The sequence below is a fragment of the Gastrolobium bilobum genome, unplaced genomic scaffold (assembly GCF_033153095.1).
Source record: "Gastrolobium bilobum isolate Gb01-03AN ecotype WA unplaced genomic scaffold, APGP_CSIRO_Gbil_v1 utg8265, whole genome shotgun sequence".
NCBI classification, from domain to species: domain Eukaryota; kingdom Viridiplantae; phylum Streptophyta; class Magnoliopsida; order Fabales; family Fabaceae; genus Gastrolobium; species Gastrolobium bilobum.
Window position 1 is genome coordinate 170,007 of NW_026899064.1, and position 21,357 is coordinate 191,363.

The 21,357-nt window shown below is 33.4% G+C and overlaps 2 protein-coding genes across 3 annotated transcripts; one reads left to right on the top strand and one right to left on the bottom strand.

Annotated features, from left to right (window-relative positions):
- The first annotated feature begins 983 nt into the window (after window positions 1-983).
- LOC133286805 (splicing factor U2af small subunit B-like) lies at window positions 984-3,487 on the top strand. Its single transcript, XM_061484256.1, has 5 exons — window positions 984-1,297; window positions 1,404-1,490; window positions 1,589-1,670; window positions 2,627-2,753; window positions 2,861-3,487. Exons 1-5 carry the CDS (start codon window positions 1,037-1,039, stop codon window positions 3,243-3,245), a joined length of 942 nt encoding a protein of 313 aa, XP_061340240.1. The 5' UTR covers window positions 984-1,036; the 3' UTR covers window positions 3,246-3,487.
- Window positions 3,488-11,318: 7,831 nt separating this feature from the next.
- LOC133286820 (histone deacetylase HDT1) lies at window positions 11,319-20,983 on the bottom strand. Of its 2 annotated transcripts, none has more exons than XM_061484293.1 (10): window positions 20,899-20,983; window positions 19,883-19,953; window positions 19,578-19,786; window positions 19,431-19,453; window positions 19,310-19,348; window positions 19,056-19,234; window positions 18,197-18,286; window positions 18,038-18,128; window positions 11,806-11,941; window positions 11,319-11,698 (listed from the first exon to the last, which is right to left on the bottom strand). In XM_061484293.1, exons 1-10 carry the CDS (start codon window positions 20,909-20,911, stop codon window positions 11,635-11,637), a joined length of 915 nt encoding a protein of 304 aa, XP_061340277.1. In that variant the 5' UTR covers window positions 20,912-20,983; the 3' UTR covers window positions 11,319-11,634. The 2 variants fall into 2 exon arrangements, with proteins under 2 accessions (XP_061340277.1, XP_061340278.1); XM_061484294.1 differs by lacking the exon at window positions 20,899-20,983 and adding an exon at window positions 20,108-20,140.
- Between the last annotated feature and the right edge of the window lie 374 nt (window positions 20,984-21,357).

The following is a 21,357-nucleotide window of genomic DNA, read 5'->3' on the forward strand; positions in this document are numbered from 1 at the left end:
CAAATGTTATGTGCATCCTCATATTTGCAGTATTAGGATAGATCCAAATACGGTACAAATATTCTCTGGACCTTTCAAATGTTCAAAAAAGTTCGACAGATCGAGCAATAACTTTTTTTTTTTCAATTATATTTTAAGTTTAATGTAATTTTATCTTTAATTTAGATATATATTATTAATGAGAAAAATATTTATCCTTTTAAAAACACAAAATTATGTAATTTTAAATGAAAAAAACTCAAATTAATATTTTTATTTAAAATTTAAATTAAAAACTCATTTTTTCACCCATAATTTCTATTAATTGTGTATTTCTCTCACTTAAAATGAATGAATTTTATATTATTAAAAAGGACAAACATCAAGGCCAGTATTAATTTTACAATTAGTTTTAAATTACCCAAAATATAGATTTGAATTTTCATATATTTTAGTAAATTAATTTAGATTTATGAGTTTGATGTTTGTCATTTTAAATGATATAAATTATGTTATTTTAAGAAAGACATAGACATAAGAAATGAAAATAGAGAAAGTGAGTGAATTTTTTTAATTTAAATTTTAAATAAAAAAAATTATTTTGTGTGTTCCTAGATATTTATATATAGGGGAAGGTTATAATTACAACTTTTTATTTTTACAACTATATATCATAACCGTTGATTTTCGCCAATCAACAGTTATCATTTATTATGAATTAATAATTAATTAATAAATTTAATTTGCGGAAATCATAACCGTTGATTGGCGGAAATCAACGGTTATGATATATAATTGTAAGAGGTTGTAAAAAAAAAATGTTGTAAGTATAACTACCCCTTATATATAATGTATTTTGATAGAAACGTAAACAATATAAAAAATTATAACCAAAAAGGCAAAAACCCAATCAAATCTGAATTTAATCAGTCAAGAATTATCTTAGGACCGACGCAATTTAATCCTGTGGAGAGTGAGGAGTGTGCATATAAAAAGTTAAAAAAACGAAGAATTAGAAAGAAGGCATTGAGGGGGCTGTGGAAAACAAACCCTAACTATGGCGGAGCATTTGGCATCGATATTCGGAACAGAGAAGGATAGGGTTAACTGCCCCTTCTACTTCAAGATCGGAGCTTGCAGACATGGCGACCGTTGTTCCAGACTTCACACTAAGCCCACTATTAGCCCCACTCTTGTTCTCTCCAACATGTACCAGAGACCTGACATGAACATGAACATCATTCCTCAACCTAATCAAAATCCACCTCAACCTCAATCTCAATCCCTCGACCCCGACAAGGTCCAGGATCACTTCGACGTAAGCACGGCTTTTTTCCTCTTCTCTCTCTCTCTCTCTCTCTCTCTCTCTCTCTCTCTCTCGTTACATTACCTCTTTCTCTTACTTTGATTTCATGCCAATGTAGGATTTCTACGAAGATCTATTCGAGGAGCTCAGCAAGTATGGCGAGATCCAAAGCTTGAATATTTGTGACAATTTGGCCGATCACATGGTTTATTTCCCTAATCCTTCTCTTTCTCTCTAAACCCTAATTTATTTATGTGGAGTTCAATCGTTTAATTGTAGCGTTCTTTCGTTGTTTTTGCTCAGGTTGGCAATGTGTATGTTCAGTTTAAAGAGGAAGACCATGCTGCCAATGCCCTAATGAATCTCACTGGAAGATTTTATTCGGGTTCTTCATTTGCCCTTTCCTCATTTTTATTTTTTGCTTTTTAACCATTTTTTTGATCTTGAGTGCATCGCGTGGTTTTCTTTATCGTGCTTTTTGTGTCATTTGAGTGTTTGCAACTGCAAACTAATTACCGGGATGTTGTTTTGTATAACAATGATAAGTCATTTTTCTGTATGGTTGCTTTTTTTAAATCTTTGCTTAAGTAAAGTTAATATAAGGTCAATAGATTGGTAATAGCCAACTGGTTTGGAATTAACTCCTTATGTTACCTTTCTGTGGGCACTATTCTTAGCCTTTGTTGAGCTTTATCTGATGAAATGCATTTGGACCAGGTACCTGTGCTCTGTCACATGGTAGCTCTTCTTTCCATTCTTCTACTGTCTAATTTTAATTGTATTTTAGAGTAGTTTAGAGTATCTTATATGATTCCTTTGGAATACTTTTTTTTATGTCTTGGTTTATTTCCTTGTTTAATTAGGATTTGAAGTCTAATGTTAGTATAATTAGGGATTAGTGTCTTGGTATCACATCAATTCAATACCAATTTCATATTCAGGTTTTATTCTCTCTTTTCTTCCTTCCCTACCTAAATTCCTATAATTTCAACAGATCTAGTTAGGGATAAGATTGGGATCCTATGGACCTTGATATTTAGGTGCGTGTGGCAATAATTTTTTAAAATTACAATTACTAGTTTACTATTGAATTGGGTTTTGGTTGACATGAGATGAGTCCATTGTATAATTCATACTCACGATTACACAAGGCTGTGATGATGATTGCAGGCCAGACATAAATATATGTAGGAAAATTAATTCTTCATGTAACACCTTTCTTATGAAACTCCAAATACTGTTGTATCATTGCTTGACACTCTCACTCAACCGGTCAACCCCCATCCCCAAACTGTAATTATTGTTATTATGATGAAACTTCTAACTTATTGATCCCTCTAGGTCGACCCATCATTGCTGACTTCTCTCCTGTTACGGATTTTCGAGAAGCTACTTGTAGGCAGTATGAGGAAAATGTATGCAATCGAGGTGGCTACTGCAACTTTATGCATCTAAAGAAGATTAGCAGGTTGACTTCTCAGCATAGCTATTCTCATTCTTTTCAAAGATTTTGCACTTGCATTTATACATTGGCTGTTCTTGGCTTAAATCTAAACCCTGCTCTTCTAATTTCAGGGATTTGAGAAAGCGGTTATTTGGAAGAAATAGGCGATGGAATGGCCGCAGTGGAAGCAGAAGCCGGAGCCCTCCGAGGAATCGTAACTATGAGGAGCGCTCACATGCTGGTCGTAATCCTGGTAGAAGAGATTTTGACAGGCCTCATGGCGGCCATCATGGTGGTAGGAGGCCTAGAAGCCGGAGTCCTCCTCGGTATAGAGGGAGACGAAGTAGAAGTCCAATGGGCAGGGATAGGAGTCCAATCAGAGAAAGTAGCGCAGAAAGGAGAGCTAAAATAGAGCAATGGAACAGGGAGAAGGAAGTAGAAGATTCTGGTAACAAGACCAATACGAATAGCAATGATTATGAAGATCAGAGTGTTGCACAAAATGGTAGTGAATAACCATCAGATATAGCAGCATCATAGTGATTTGGTCTTAAATGAAAAGAAACCCTGTAATAATAATGTGTGGTCAAGTAATCTGTTTTGTCTGGTTTGCATCTATTGAGTTGGTTTTAGTTGTTACTGTTATCATTTGTCTTATTCTGAATTGTTAATTTAGTTATAGAACTCTGTAATATCCATATCAATAACAGTTTAATTTTCCGCTTTAAGTGTGATGTTCCTGCACCTTGAAGGGAGAAAAAAAAATGGAAGAAAACGGAAAGATTTGACTTGTTGCGGATGATATAGTGTTAATTTGATGAAGTTCAGTTATGGAAGTTTCATAACCCAAATGGATGATATAATGGTGGAGGATATTTGGATGGAAAAGGAGAATTAATGTTTTTCTTGACATTAGGTTATGTGAGATTATCTCTAGATAAATTAGGGTTATTTTTTTTTTACTGTTTATTTTACATTTCATAACTGTTTGACATGTATATGGATGGGTGAGATCATTTTATATTTATTTTACATGAGAGGATCCAGGATATGATGTATGAATTTAAACTGCAAATATCTAAAGATGAAAAATAATATTACAAAAAAAAAAAAAAAAAAAGATGAAAAATAAATACATGGACAATTTTCTTTCTTTACCAGACATAAGTTTATACATAGGCGAAATGCCTCTTCAGATACACGATCCAGAATTTAGTTTCATTCCAGTTCAGTGCTTGCCAAATCTCGAGTCCTCATTTGCACCGTGTCCTTGTGACGATACGTACTGTGTGTAATAGATGGCCGTAGCAATCCAGCTGCATTATTCGGCTTGTCATATTTTTTTCAACTAAACACGGGTTCCAAGCACTTCATGTCTTGATGGAATAAAATGAAAAAGGATGGGGTTTCACTTCTGTTTGGGAGGGTGTATTTTTTTTATTTTTTAAATGATGGGAGGCAAATGAGGAGTAATCATGCCTTCAAACTCTCTCGTTAATTTTTATGAACGAGTTTAAAGTTTTTTCAGTTTGGAGGACTCTAGAATTCTTGAACATACAAATCTTTAGATTCCTTGCATTTTCCTCCCAGCTCCCAAACTTGCCTTGAGAAAATGCAACCCCTAAGATAGGGGTCAGAAAGGGACAACCTTATGCACACACCTTATAAAGGCCCCAAGTATAATTAATCATTGTTGGGTCAAAATTTAAAAATTTGTTTTGTTTATGGTATGTTACTTTTATTATTTTAAGAATTTAGGGGATGAGATTAAAATTTAAAAATAAAAAATAAAAATGATTTAGACCATGATTAAGTGTGCAATGGCCTACTATGTAAGTTTGCATCCATCTTTCCCCAGCCATCCGATGTAAAATCATCGGATACTAATGGAGTGCACAAATGTTAGGCTGAACCTGCCACATTGGATAATAATATACCCAAACACACCCTCGATTCCCATTAGCTACCTTACTTGAGTATAAAAGAGAGGAAAATATTATATTCCAAAAAAAAAACAAAAAAAAACGAAGAAAGATAAATGTTTCTTAGGTACGGAATTTTTTTAAGTGATCCGGCACCACCAATTGTTCGACTAATATATATTGTCATACGTATAAACATGACATTAATTGTTCGACTTAGCTCTTGAGTGGCTGAATAATACCCGGACAAACTCCCTAATCAAATGTGACGTGATATGATAAATAGAATTTCAATTATTGTATGTGCTTGAACCGAATGTGGGTGTGATTGATTATGTATTGTGATGGACTGGTGGTAATTACTTATGTGTGTTGTGTGGCAAAAAGGAAAGATCCCTAAAAGATAAAAAGAGGAAGGGGATCTAAGTGTCGCTGCCTTTGAGGTAGTAGAGTTACTAGTTGTAGAGAATGTTCTAAGGTGAGATAGCTCACTTCAACTAGTTTTTCTGGCACACAAGGTTGATATACATTGTGTGAAAGGATTCCGATGTGAAATCGTGGATGTGGTACTAGCACTTTTGGCATTGATTATTTTGTTTGCTAACCTTGTACGGGAAGACAAACCCAATTCCGGGGATGGAACCATGATAGTACCACCCAAGAGTAGGAATAGGTCTAGTATTCTCCCTGTTTACTGAGATTCAACGGGTACAGTTTGCAGGAACAAACGAAGAAGGTGCAGCTCCAGATGAAAATAGCTTAGCATTGAAGGAGGAGCGATTTTGAAAAAAGCATTATTAATAAATTACATGTTTTTATGTTAGTGTTTTAGCGGGACTGGTTGGGTGAGTGTAATGTATTATGTATTGGGATATTTAAATCTCATGAGTTTCGTATTGATCGGTAATAAACTAAGTGAAATCCGTATAAATAGGAGAACTCACAAATCAAATGTCTTAAAATTTGGGGTTGAGATATGGTGTGACACTGGTATCATAGAATCAATTATCAGGTTAGCTCAAGTCCAACCGGTTTTAATACGTAGAAAGTAGAAAAAAATACAACTTTTTTTTTTTTTTGAGTAAACTCATGACTGGGACCAATCCCTTCGTGGCTTGGAGCAAGAAGGTTTTTACCACTGACCCTAAAGTACTTCTCGTAGAAATCGAACTCATAACTTCATTAGCCACCAGAGCTTTTGAGCTGCAATCCGCTTACCAATTGAGCTATATGTTGGAGTGAATAAAAATACAACTTTAATATTATAACTATGTACTCCCGAAAGTAACTAAAAGGACAAAAAGTTTATTGCGGTAAACTTTGAGGTGTTACACCACGATTAGTTAGAAGTGACCGGTTCTTATACATACATGCCTTTTATATATATATATATATATATATATATATATATATATATATATATAGGGTTTTATTAATCTCCTTTTACATAAGATAGGTATCTTATGTTGTAGAGAGAAACTAGGTGGGTCCCACCACAAGAAAAAAAAAAGTGAGGTACGAAAATCGAAGTGAAAAAAAATGAGATAAGCTACCTCATGTAAAAGGAGATTAATATTTTTCCATATATATATATATATATATATATAGGTTTCGGAAGGATATGGATGTCGTAATTGATCAAAGGTAGGATGTTTCACTTGTTATTGTAGAATATAGCTATGCGTTGGTTTTGAATATTTGACAAATGATACCCTTTGAGTTGAATAATCGCTACAGCCTAAACATGTACATAAGAATGAAGCAGAAAGGCAATGTTCCATATGTCAAGGAAATTCATAATTGAATCCACGTATCTTAGATAGACCCAACGTTTGGCCAAATTGTCATTGTCTAACCGTATTTTAGGACCCCAAATTATGTGAAGGTTGGAGAATTAATCATAGGTAGCCTAAACGTGGAGAAGTTGGGTCAGTCCCGCAGTCCTAAAAACTTGGGACAGAATTCACTGTTACCCTTTAATAAGCAGACTGGACAGCCATCTCCTAAATTCAATAACTCGAGCTAAATTCAGCCAAAAATTATAAAATAGGAGTCATTTTGAAACTTGAGATGTCTAGTTTAATTATGTAAAATTTTGGGATTTTTGAGTTAACGGATTGCTCCCAATTTTAAGAAAAATCAATGCTGCCTGAAATCTCATTTCTTTCCTCCTCGTGTTTAATGGTTTGCCTAGTAAAAATCATAATTCTCTCAATTCTTAACCAAACTTATTAAATAAGATATCAATTTAAACCTAGATGTGTCTATTTTCATGTCCTCAAATATCAGGATTTATGGATATTAGATACATTCTCAGTTTTAGATTGTTTTAAGTACTGCCGATATTCTGCTTTTCTTGTTTGTCGTCAAAATTTCATAATTGTTGGATTGATTATTTGAGCTGCTGGTTGAATGATGATTTATTTTAAACATGCATATTTTATCCTACTTTAATGTTAGTTGTAGCTTGAGGCTCAAGCGAGTTTTCTTGGATAGTATTAGCTAATTTAGAGGAAAATATGATGCTAAAGCTTCATGATGTAGTGTGAGTTTCTGTCTAAATTGTATGTCACTATTACGATATGATAATGATTCATGAATAATGAACTGGGTCGACTCGGGGCGTTATACACTTACATACTCTTGATAAGACCTCAAGTAGAAATTGACATCAACCGTCATAAATGACTACATTTGCTGACAGGTTAAGTTGTACTCAACTTTTACTTCCATTACTGGTTTGATTATCGTGTAACATTTAGGAGAAATGTAATGTGATTAGGAAGAACCTTTTTAAAGTTAAAAGATTCGGTTAGATTTGTCCCAAAAAAGGAAATAAAATCAGTGAGATGTCAAATTAACTAAATCAATTTCATTAACAGAAATGCTCAGACGGTTTGCGCGAAACTGTTACGAATGACATGGGGTGATTTGTACCAAACAGCTTAATATTATTTATTTTAATTATTGTTTGTTGGTTGAAATTTCAACGAATTTGTGAGCCACGTAGTGATTTAGTACGAAATGTGTGTTCAGTCAGGACCATTATAGGGTATCCAAATCTCGTGGTATTTAAACAAGATTTTAAATAAGGAATATTTTTTTTTTAAAATTAAAAAACTTGAAGATTTTTTGGGTTTTTTTTTTTTGTAAACTGGGGTTTTTTTATTAGTGTCATTTTGTGTGACATTTTAGTGGGAGGTATCGCATCCTAACCCCTTCAAATTTCTCTTTTGTTTTGTTTTCCATAGCATTTAGTGTTATCCTCTTCTCAAACTCAAGTGTTATCCTTTTCTCAAACTTAATATATGTTCTCTGTATGATTTTTTTGTTTATTTCCTTTCCACAAAGTATCTGTTTCCATTTAAAATACAAGCAGAACTTGTATTAGTATATGTAACACAACACAATTTTCTTTGTAAAAAATATCGTTGGATGAATTTTCAATTTAACCAATAGACGATATTGATCTTAAACATCACTGGTTAATCAAGAAGATAATTTTGAATCAATGGTTCCAATCCAAGAGAAAGAATTAAAAGATACTAATGCATAGAGGGATAACATAGTTTTGATATGCCGTAAACTGCTAATAAGAAGAATATGAAATTACATTAAATTACAATAAAATTGAGAAAATTGTATTAAGCTTTATTTTTTTATTATATCATTATGTTTTTTTCTTTTTTATTAACTCTTGTAACTTTGAATAGTTGTTGAAATTTATATGATTATTAGAAAATTTTAAATCCATCTTACCCTTTCAAATCTTATAAATTCTAATAATAAGTTCTTTAAAATTTAATTTTATAAAATCTTTTAAAAAATCTTTAAAATCTAAAAAAAAAATTAATCTCAAAATATTCTTTTAAAATTTCAATTTAATACACCGCTGAATGAAGCATCTGATTCGATTGAGTAGTATTAGACTAGTATGCCTCAAGTATTTAATGAAGGATATTAAAAAAAAAATTATGAGAAAGTGATAATAAATGAATAAAATTAAGAATAGATACTCCCTGAAACTAGCAAGCTAATGTGGCTACTATACTAGTTTAAAAGATTATATGCTAATTGCAATATTAGTTTTTCTTTCACCAGATCGTATTAAGTTTTTTTTTTAAATTTTTATAATAGGTCAGACCAGATCTATAAATCAAACCTTTAATAGACTAAATGTCATTATAAACTCTAAATATTTTATATAGACTTAGGCAATCAAAGTCTAGCCTAACATGGCCCATTTATACTCCTATCCACTTATATCCCAAAAAATAATAATAATAAAATTAAATATTTGTTTGGTAAAAAAATTGGGGTAGAATATTGTAATAACCAATTAGGTTGCTATCAATGTTACTATCAATCAATTTCATCGTTAGATCGATTATGTTGATCTAACAGTTATATTTACTTTTATCTTTGTATGGTTATGATTTTCCATATTTAATATTTTATATTTATTTTCACCTTTGTATAGTTTTTCATATTTAATATTTTATATTTATTTTCACCTTTGTATGGTTATGATCCATAGTATGGTTATGATCCATAACCATACAAAGGCAGAAATAAATATAACAATTAGATCAACATAATTAATCTAACGGTAAAATTAATTGGTAATAACCCTAATTGATTGTTACAATATCCTTCCTAAAAACATTATAATATTAATTAATAAACAAAAAGCATTTATCTGAATTTTAAAATTACAGAAATTGCAAAACGAATTTTTTTGATTTTTTAAATGATGACTTTGAACAAAAAGTATAAATTTTTGTAACTTGTTATTAAAAAGACAAACGTTTTCCTATTTTACAAAGAAAATAATTATAAAATTTGTTTAATTAAAAAAAATTAAGAAACAAATAACTTTTTTCTTGGAAATTAATTTTTATAAAAGCATGTTACATATATCGCTTTAAAATCTCATGTGCTAGACATATCATTAAATACAATTATTTGTTCATTTTTTTATATAAAATAAAGGAAAAGTGTTTCTCATTTTAAATGACAGAAAGTTATATTATTTTAAGAGAGATACAGACACAGAAAATTTGAATTTTAAATTAAAAAAAACTATCCACTTTCTCTCTCCCATGATTTTCGTTGTTCCGTGTCTATCTCTCTCCTAAAATAACATAACTTATGTCATTTAAAATGACAAATACTAAACCCATAAAATACATCGTTTTCTCATCTTGTTTTATACAAAAAAAATGTGAAATGTTTGGGCCCTTTCAATATCTTCGATTTCAAATAGAGTCAAACTATTTTTCATTAAATAAAACATTTTACTTAATTATTTAACATCATTAATATACCTCAAATAATGAATGAAAGATTTTTAAAATTTTGCATTCAATAAAACATTTTACTTAATTATTTAACATCATTAATATACCTCAAATAATACATAAAAGATTTTTTTTAAAAAAAAGTTAAGGAATATTGGCCATAAAAGAATGAAAATGACAAAAGACACTCCCTCTAATTGATTGTTAAAGGATTACTCTCAAAGACCTTAAAGGGACGTTTAGTTGAGGAGAAACTTTTATGAATAATAGAAAAATGTGATTACTAAGTAAATAGTTGGAATGTAAGTTTGGTAGAAAAAATGTGAAAAAAGATTTTTGGTTGGATAAAATGTTGATGGAAAAATTAAGTAACTTTTATAAAGTCTATATTTGGGTGTAGGTAAAATATAAATGGAAAAAAAAATTGTTTTTACCAAAATAACCCCGTTTTTAAAATATTTTGAATAACGCATTGTACCCCTTATCCGTAAATAGGTTGTCATTAACGCAACGTCCATATGTAAAAAAAGTGTGTTCCAACGTCCATATTTATTTATTTATTTATTTATTTTTCTTTTATTTTTCTTTTTTTTTATTTTTTTTATTTCAGCCACCGTCCCACCCCCAAAAACCACCATCTCCACCGCCGGAAGCCACCGCAGATGCCATAGCCACTGTCCACAACCTCCCTCACTGATTCAAGCCAGCCAAGACTACACCACAACCACCGTCCCATCTCCTTCTTCACAACCCACAATCACCACTGCGGCTGTCAACCGAGAAACCCCAACCTCTATCTTTGGACCACCATAGCCATCAGCCTTCACAAACTCCAGCCAACCTCCTCAGCCACCACCACACACCACCGGTGACCCAAAAACCCATCCTCATTTGAAGACCAAATCGGTCCAACCCTTACCCACAACCACCATCGGACCACCGAACCAACCATCTTCAAATCGAGGAACCCAATTCCATAACCACCGTCGGTCAAACCCATCACCATCCACACTTCACCAAATTTTTTGACAATACCCACAAGCTCACAACCGACCACCATCACCGAACTGCCCTCCATTAACAGCCACTACAAACCCACATCATCCTCCCTTCACCAATCCACATCCTCCCTTCACCAATCCACAACCATACAGCCACCACACCAAATCAGGGGGTACGCTGGTCATCTGATTAGTAAAAGCACTTACCATTTAGGTAGATATTTAACAATACCACATGTCAAGTGGGTTTATGTTGGCCGGCTATTTTGATCAAAATGACATGCAAACGCCGGTGGCTGGCTATATGATTTTGGTAGGCAAGCAAAGAAACCGTTAAACCAAACATGGTGATTAAACAATCCCACTTCTCATTTGCCTATCTATCTCATCAAAATCCTCCAACCAAACACACCCTAAAGCAAGAGTTCGGTTCAGAGCTGGTCGACTTAAGATCAAGGTATGCTCAGCAAACAACACAAATACCAGTAACGAGAGGAAAATATAGCCACAAACCCCATAAATTACAAGCAGAGTTCCGCTATTGAAAATCCAAGCTGAATAATTCTCTTAACAACAAATCACTAGACCAGATTTCCTACATCAACTAAATTGTTTTCTCACTGTCATCCAAAATCCAAAAACAACATGATGTTCACTGCTCACATAAAAGTTACCGAACCCTTCACTTAGCAGCAGTGTGCTTGGCCCGATTATGAGAATTTAAGGCATCTTCTGTCTTAAATGACCTGCAAGCCAATATAAATATATTTGTCGTGACTGATTATTTAGAAAGAAGAAAAATGAAAAAGGGAAATAAGGAGGTTAATAAATATAAAAAGACAACTCCAATCACCTGTTGCAAGGCTTGCAGCTGTAATCCCCAACTGACTTGGGAGTCTGCAGCTTCACCGGCTCTCTGTTATTTGCAGTTGCCTTACCAGCTTGCTTAGAAGGGTGAGGAGTTGCAACATGACCTCCATTCTTGCCATCTGAACAGATCATGAATATCATCAGTTACACACATGCATACACAGACAGGTAAATGAATCAAAGACTAATCCACCAGAAAGACAAAATTGTGACTACTTGCTTTAACCATGAGTCAAAAAAATATTGTAGATTTGACAACTATTTCAACCCCATTTTTAGCTCAAGTATGATAGAATTGCCCATGAATCACGAATCACATGGTAGAAAGGTACTAGGATCACCCCACCTCATATATCCATATCATTCACCACCCCTCACACGGTTGTCAATCCCAAATAGCAGCGCAGAACAACTGACCCCAAAAATATGGCAGGATGACCATTATACCAAAGATTATATAGATAAATCATTCCCATTAAACCCTGACTAGCAAAGGTAGAGGTGAAGACAATTCTTGTATGCAATCTTACTCATACAATTAACCAAAAAAAAATAAAAAAAAATTTATCAATCACAAAAGAACAATTTTTCTGTGATCGCCCTTTTGCCAAAGATTATGTATACAAGATAAATAATCTATAATACACACACATAAACATCCAAAAATAAAAAAATTACCCAAAATTAAAGATATATTCATCATTAATAATCAAAAGTCGTAGTGGAATTAAATTTATCAAAAAATGCACTTCTATTTAAAGATATATTCATCATTACTAATCAAAAGTCTAAGTGGTCCTTTATCTTATTGCTACCTTCAAAACAGAGATGTCTCTAGTTTCGAATAAAATGCCAAATTGTTTAAGTGTTATCTACCTCTTCTTCATTTGTACTCAGCCTCCCAATGCATTTATCAATTCCTTCCATCACTTTTGGATCAAAATCAGTTTTTGAATTACTATTGAAAAACTCAAGGTTCAGATAATGACATACTGCCTACAATGAATGATGAATTTCACATTCCCATCTCCTATCAATAATAACAAAAATGTTCTTATACATGTCTTCAAACCTATCCATTGCTTCATATTAGTAAATGTAATCCATTATAGGCTTTTGTTCATTATCAACAAACCTAAGAACATGCACAAGATTGACAAGAGGCCCCATAGCTTAAACAAAGTAAACAACTTCCAAAAGGTAGGCATGATACAGTATGGTTGCCTTTTTCTCATAGTCTTTAGTCGAGTTAGACTTTATAATGACCCTAAATGGTAAATCTTAATTAGAGATTTAATTTAAGGATTTAAATGTCATAATTAGATTCAGTGAGTGATTCCGAGTATTTTGACTGTAATCATGACTTTGTTATGAACAGTGCGTTCTGCCGGAGAATTTACAGTTTTGTGAATTAACCGGTAGAGCTTAAAAGAGAAAAATGATTTTAGAGACATAATTTGACAATTCTGACGACAAATATGAGTTCAGAACGAAAAATTGTATAGTTTGGCACTTTCCGTGAAAATCACATGAATAGTGTTTCTACCGAGTATTTTGTACTGCTGTTTAAGCAACCGGTAGAGTCCAGAAACGAATAATTGATGAAATAAGAATAAGAAAGTCCAATATATGCCAAGCAAGTCAATATAGGCCCAAGAAAATGACAAGTGTATAAGTCTTAAGTTTCAAAAATAAATAAAGTACAGTTAGTGGTTCACAGTGCATTTCGTCAAAAACAGTGCAGAAACGGTACTGTAAATTAAGAATATTTTTCCTTAAGAAATAAAAATTAAGGTAAATGAGTTTAGAAAAATAAAAATATATCCGTAGCTTTAAGTTAAGTTACGGGTCAATTAAGTAAAAATACGCGATAGAAAAACAACCGGGTAAAAGGGCCACATGTGCTTAAAAGCTTAAGTGACTCAAATGAGCACTATTCAAAATCAGCTCTCTCTCCTCTCTTTCTCAAAGAAACCGAGCAGCACTTGGTGAAAAGGGGGGGTAGGGTTTGGTTCTTCATTTCTTTGATTCTCACTCAAAAGTTCACCAAATCACAAGTCCCACTACTTGAAATCGATGGGAAACCACCCAATGAGTCCATCCCACCCATTCATTTGAGCTATCATTGGTTGTGTGAGGAGATATTTCCTTCCCCAAATTCGTGCACTATTCATCAAGAGGGCAAAATGAAATTTTTTATGGAGATTCTCTTGGTGTAGGTCTTCTAGGATTTGGGTAGTTGATTTAAGGTAACAAACCTCTATTTCCATGGTATTATTTTGATGATTTAAGTTATAAAAGTTATGAGTATGTTTTGGTAGGAAAGCATTGTGTATTAAACTTTGATTTAATGATGAATCTTTGATGTCTTGGATTTAAGAAATGAAAATAAGCATTTGTATGTATGTAAAAAAATTAGAAAAAAATCCTATGCTTTCCTCTACATGTTCGGCCATCATAGGTGAAGAGTAGGTTGTTGTGCAAAATTTTATCTTAAGTATTAGGAAGGTTTAATGTGTAGGAATTAAGTGGAAATTTGATAAATTAGTGAGAATGCCAAAGTGGGAAAAATTATATGAAATATGCCCTTAGGTTTAGGCCTTGTGGGGCTTTGGAGGGACTTTATGCTCCAAAAATTAAGTTGGAACCTTATGAAAACATGTATTTGTATGTGTAAGTTACATGTAAGTGAAGAACAAGAACCTTTGTCTATGTCCTTGTAGTGTTCGACCTAGAGGGTGGTATAGGGGATATTTTGTTACATTTTATTGTAAATAAAATGTGTTGTAATTCATTGTATAAAAGTGATGAGTTAAGAAGTGAAATGACTTGAAAAATGGTTGAAAAATACTTTGATTTCCTAAGGGTATGTCCGCGGCTTTTGAAGTAAAATGGCATGAATGATGTTGAAAATTCTCAAGTGAATACTTGATTAAAATTAAAGAATGATAACGAGTATAAGGTGGTCTAGACTTGTGTATTGGCATAACATTGGCAAAAGTATAAAGAAAGGAAGATAAGCGATAAAATGTATGCCTTATGGAAAGTCTAGGCATGATAGCATTTTATTGATTTGTATTTGTGGTTCTTGCTCTAGGTGTACCTAGGGACTAAAAAGGATCGGAATCTCTTGAAGACATATAAGTAACTTGTGCAACAAGTAAGCGTATTGGTAAAGCTTCAAGAGGTAAGCTCTATGTTTAAGGAGTCTTTTCCTGCTTGAGTGCTTCACCATGGTTAGTGAACTATGGTTGGACTGTATGACTGTGATTTAGATGCTTTGTATAGATGCATTCATATAGAGTTATTTGATAACATGATATGTTTTGCTCTTATATGACTTCTGTAATATGATTTCTGTAACAATCTCTGGCCATTGATTGTATAGTACCCTGATGTCCGCTTTGGGGTCCTCCCTCGGGACTAATGGTGTACATCTCTGATATGTCTGGTTCCGCTTTGGGGTCCTCCCTCGGGAACACGTGCGTTGATTTCCGCTTGGGGTCCTCCCTGGGAATGACAGCGCACATCTCTGATATGATATGGATATATGCTCTGTTCTGTTATGATATCTGTTATATGTTGTATTTGTATACTCTGTATCTGACTTTCATGCAGGAGTGAGCCAGGGGTATGGAGAATTCTCTATAAACCTCGAGCTTATTGAGATTTGTAATCTCACCCCTCGTTGGGAACATATTTTCAGGTGCCCAGATTCCCGGTGAGTCCTCCTAGGCAGGGACGCGACACGTGGCTGAGGCAGTTGACGGATCGGATTTTGAGTGGCTGTAGGCTACTACTTTTTGGAAGTATATTCATGTCATTTTATATTTCCGCCTTTGATGGATCATGACATTGATCCTTTATTTTAAATAGGCCTGTATATGTTTTGTACATGTCTGTCAGTTTGATGCATGTACATTTGAGTATTCAGGCACGTTATATGATGATGTAGTATTCCGATATGTTTACGTGTTGGATTGCATGCTGTTAGATATAGTGGCACTGAGCCAAGTTACGCATGCGCCCTTGAATGGGCATTTGATTATATTTGTATAAACTGTTTATCAGGAAATGTTTCTGAGTGGGATTGGAAAATCCCCAGTTGTCCGATTTATATAGGAAACTCTGTCCGATTTTTCGCTTACGACGAATGAGAATTTAAAAAGAAAAAGTTAGCTCGTATTTTCATAAGTTAAGTCTTCCGCTGTTTTCTGTTTTATCATATGTATGTTAATTGAACCGGCTCGAGACGGGGATGTTACAGACTTCAACAACTCATTTAAGTGAACATCTTTAAAAGTTTTTTTTATTTTATTTTGGTTTATGCAACCTTTGCAATGTGAGGGACATTGTAGCAAACCTTGTGATTCCATACATAATCTTGTTTGTGAACTTCCTTATCATGTTCAAGGCCAATGAATGGTTGTAAATGATGCCTAGAAGAGTGACACCTATTTGTATTATGCTTTAAACTCGTAAAGAATCTTTCCAACATACTCAATTAAGTCCGCACTCCATGTGGCACATGGAGTCTAAAAAGGATTCATTTTCTAGGCTTATGATAATTTAATAAAGACCAAATAAAATGAACTTAAATGAGAGGCCATTGTCAAAGCAATCAATAGGCATTTTAACAATTAAGAATTAAAATTGTGAAACTACATTAATTTTCATTCGTACTAGCCAATACATTGTTACTACCATTATCGGTCATCCCTTGCAGAAACATAGTCCTAGATGGACAATTCACCAAAAAAAAAATAATCAAAGTCCTATTCTTCTTATAGGTCCTTACATCCAACCTAATTGAACATCCAAAATATTTCCTTTGTTTGCTCCGATTCCTTTTTAAGGAGTGAAACTCTCAGAACTTGAAGCTTTTAGAATGCACAACACTAAAGATATTATGTTCCTATAAAAACATTGTGCTATGGGCTGAACATTTCTAGCCCTTGTTTCTTTATCATAAGCATCATTTATGTTTGTTTGGCTCCTGGCCTTTCCTAATTTAATAGTTTTAGATTTCTAAGAAAAACAACTCCTCGGGACCTTTACCACTTCCGGCTTTCTTGGCATAAGCAGAGGTTTATGACTTTGGAACTCTTTTTTAACTTTGAATATTAAGAATTTCTTGCACCTCTTCTTCCTGCTACTGAACAGAGTATGCATCCTTCCAGACTTTTCTGCCAGGCTTCCTTAACTAACTACATAATTTCATGTGGAATTCTCTAACAAGAATTTACAGCTCCCCTCACTCCCATTTTGTCTTTTTGCTCTAGAAATCTGACAAGTAGCAACTTTCCCACAGAAATCACATGTCACACCCTTCCTATTATTGATGTCTCCCAAACTATTCCATGGCCATGCCATATCAATATATTCACCAGTAAATTTTACTGGTGCACAATAAGAGGTTGAGGTTGAGGCTGAGTTGCTTTATCGAGTTCATTGTGGCTTAGAAAATGATGCCAGCATGGTTGTGAAGAGCAATGAGAATGGAGGAATAAAGTTTGTTTAAAAAAGGAACATGATGGCTGATGCCACGAAACTAACAGAAAGCAAAGCAATGAAAACAGAGGAATGAATTAGTAAGGTAAAAAATAGTGGGCTATGAAGTACACAAATGAGTGGATGAATAAAATGGAGAGGCCAAAGAGAGAACAGAGGGGAGTTATTTTAAAGAGCACAAATGAGTGGGTGAATAAAATGGTGAGGTCAAAGAGATCGGTTGGACAGTTTCTAAAGCTCAAACTGGAGGGGAAGGGAAATGATTTTAGTTGAAGAAGGTTTCCAACCCTAAAACATTTCTGACTATAAAAGTCATTTAAAATCACGCAAATCTCCTCAAAGTGGGTTTTTTACCCTTGATCAAAGTAGCATCTGTGAATGCGCTATTTGGCATGGTAGAAGGCCATGATAGCCGCTCCAAGAAAATGCAATGAGTAGACCATTGCTAGGAGGTCAAGCAAGGCGCCATGATGACAGGATAGTGGTGTGAAACGCTGGTATGAACTACCCTGAACTTCATGCATCCAAATTACATTATTCACATCTTAATTGCATCCAGTTTAATGTAGTCAAAATGAGCATATGTATCCAATTAGTGTACCCAAAAATGAGCATAAAACATGCAAGGCTCTGGGGGCGAAAAGAAAAATAGACAATTTACATAGACAAATCTCACATAAGAAATAGAGTACGAAAAGACTAACCAGTCTTCTGAGGAGTAACAAATTTTGCCTTCTTCACAGGAACAGGTGTTTTCTTGGAAGAGTCAAGAACCCTCTTATTGCTCACTTCAGCCTATAAAAAAATTAAAGTTAAAATCAAAATCAAGCACAAAAATAAGCAAACACATAGTCCCTCTTTACCTTCTTCGGAGTCTCCTCATCATCGGATTCTTCGTCATTGTCACTATCATCTTCATCTTCACTACTTTCTTGCTCACCATTCGCCATGGGCTAAAATAATATATTATGAATAATAATAATAATAATAATAAAAAAAAAAATGAGTAATAAAGTCGCCTTAATCCAAAATTCACTAATCAGAATTGATAAAAAGCTCACAACAGATTAAATAATATCATGAAGAAATGCAATGCCCCTGCTATGATCATTCAATTAACAAACATGCAGAATAGGCAAGCATATTTCAAAATAAAATTTGGACCACACAGTTGATGACTATTATCATGACTGGCAACCAGAACAATGAGAAAGGGAATCTGAGGACAAGTAGGGCAACAGATAACAAAACTGAATTATAATAATCATAAACAAATCCTATACTCACAAACTGATATCTAATAGCATAAAAAATCATTCAAAATGCACACTTAGGAATCAAAAACAAATGAGTAAAAATATGTGTGAAAACAAATTCTCTTATAAGTGGGAATGTGCACATGAAAACACTACATTGATGCATATAAAGGTTTATCCCCATAGGAATGCTTTAGTGCCAAACAATCATGTTTCTCTCATATATCTAGCAGTGGCACAGCCATGCATGTTTGGCACAAACATCTACACTAAGTATTCTGCCTTTTTCTGGCTAATCACCAGTACTCTGAATTCCATTTTTCAAAGCAATTCATTTTATTCAATAACAGCAGCCTAAAAATTAGATGACATCAAACAAATCTTGCATCAGCATCCATTCACTTTATAAGAGTTAAGACAACAATCCATTAGATATTACAAGGCACTTTATACATTATATGAATACCTCATCTTCACTAGAATCCTCATCAGACTCAGATCTGGACGAATCTTCTTCTTCATCATCATCATTTGCATCCTTTTCATTGGCCTTCTCATTCTTTCTGGGATCCGCTATCTTCTCCTTTTGTTTAGCTTCATTTGCATCAGGTTTGACACCATTCTTCAGCTCAAACTCAGGTCTCCCTATGAGAATGTTTAGAATATATATTAGAAAAACCACTTTATGACAATAGAAATACACGAGACGGACATCTTTACCATTGGCAGCACTAAGTGGAAAATCCTCACCATCGAAATCTGAAAGAAAGGTGATAGAATAAGTTGAGATGCAAATAAATTGTAAATTAATAATAAAAGCAAATCAAGAAGGGTATCTCACCATCAGAATCTTCATCATTATCAGTGATAATAAAAGAAGAATGAAGTTAAGGACATCTATATACGTGAGAATACAATAGAATGCATTATTGACTGTTAAGAGAAAATGTGATCACATATCAAAGTAAAATAGTATTAAAAAGGATATGATTCCAACTGAGATTCGGCTTTATATCCAGTAAAGAAGACACTCCCATTTTTCCAGTTGTGGGATAGCTCAAATTCCTTCTCAAATATCAAATCATAAGATATCTGAGGAAATTGATGAGAAGAAAGTGTGCCAATTGCAAGCTTCTGGTTATCAAACTTCACATACAGGGACACTGGTTCACGCACATTGACCTCACCCAGACATGCCTGTCACATGATGATTTAATCATTTAAACAAAAACCATTATCAATTCCTAGTAAGCAGAATGACTGAAGTTTATTTGTCATCATCTAAAGACATACCATTGAAAGGTGGACAATCTTGTCGTCTCCTGGATCAACCTTGAGAGATTCTCCACTTTTTACTTCAACACCTGAAAAGGATTGTGAATAGACATCGATGTTAATTTAATAATGCATGTTAGATTATCAACTTTATTGTCTCCAAGAATGTAACATCAAATACATTTTTTCCTCCAAATTTGGTATTATATGCTATGTTTCTGTCACACAAAGATTCTTAGTTACCTTCACTTCTCATCGCCAACCCAAGGTGTCTTTCAACATAATGCAAAAATCCAAATAGGGAAACAAATCAAATCATGTTTGCAACTGTAATAGTTTAATAATGCACAACACAAGACCCACTTAAAAATCCCATTATTAAATTTTAATATAAAATAATACACTATATTTTCTTTACAATAGAAACTTAGAGTCAAATATTTCAAGGGAAGACATCATCAAACAGAATTATCCTTTAAAATGCTTAAAAATTTGGTACTGTGATGAGTTCTTCGCAAACTCCATTACTGGACGAGTGACCTGTGAAATGAAAAGCTATTATATCAGTGAGGATGGAAAATGCAAGGGTATTCTTCCTACAAGGTGGCGGCCAATAACCAGCGTGGTTGATGGTGATGATAATTGTTGAGAGTTGAGTAACGGGAAACAAGTTATAGAGATTTTGCTCTCATTTCCGCAAATTTATCCAGCAACCAAAATTTACAAAACCGAGTGACATTAATCATACATAAGATAATACACATTTAAAAAAAAAAAATAATGTGCATGAAGAGACATGATTATGCAATATACATAGCGAAAGCACGAGTACAACACATTCCAATATAATTGAAGAAATGATTTCATCCCCGAAAATGAAAAAGAAGAACAATCACGAATGAGTACAAGATTAATGTAATTTTACAGTAAAAAAATAGAATGGAAATTCAAAATCAAAACTCCGAACATAAGAGGCAGAACAAGGCTAACGAGAAGAAGAATCACTGTGAGAAATGAGAAAGAGATGACGTTACCCCAAAACTCCATCGTTGCAGAGAGAGAGACAGAGCGAGACTTAGGAGAAGAAGAGAGGTTTCTAAAAAAAAAAAAAAAAAAAAATGAAAACTCAGTAATCTAGAGAAAGTTGAACAAATGCATTATTTATTTAGGGTTCCATTAGGTGAGGAAATATTTTACATTTTTTATAAATTGTTTTTGTGCATTCTTTCCATACATTTTTTTTTTTGTGTGTCTCTTGTATTTTTATTTTTTTTGGTGTCTCTCAATCAAATGAACAAGAAACATTCAGTTTTTCATTTAAAATAAAACTAGTTGATTACTCGTGCGATGCACGGAGAAAAAAATCGATTTGTTTGTCTCGTAAAAGTTAACGTAAAATTTAAATTAGATTGTTAGTTGGAATTTTATAGCGCACAATAATTCAAAAAATAATTTACCGGGTAGATAAAATATGTAAGAGAGTCATAAGTTAA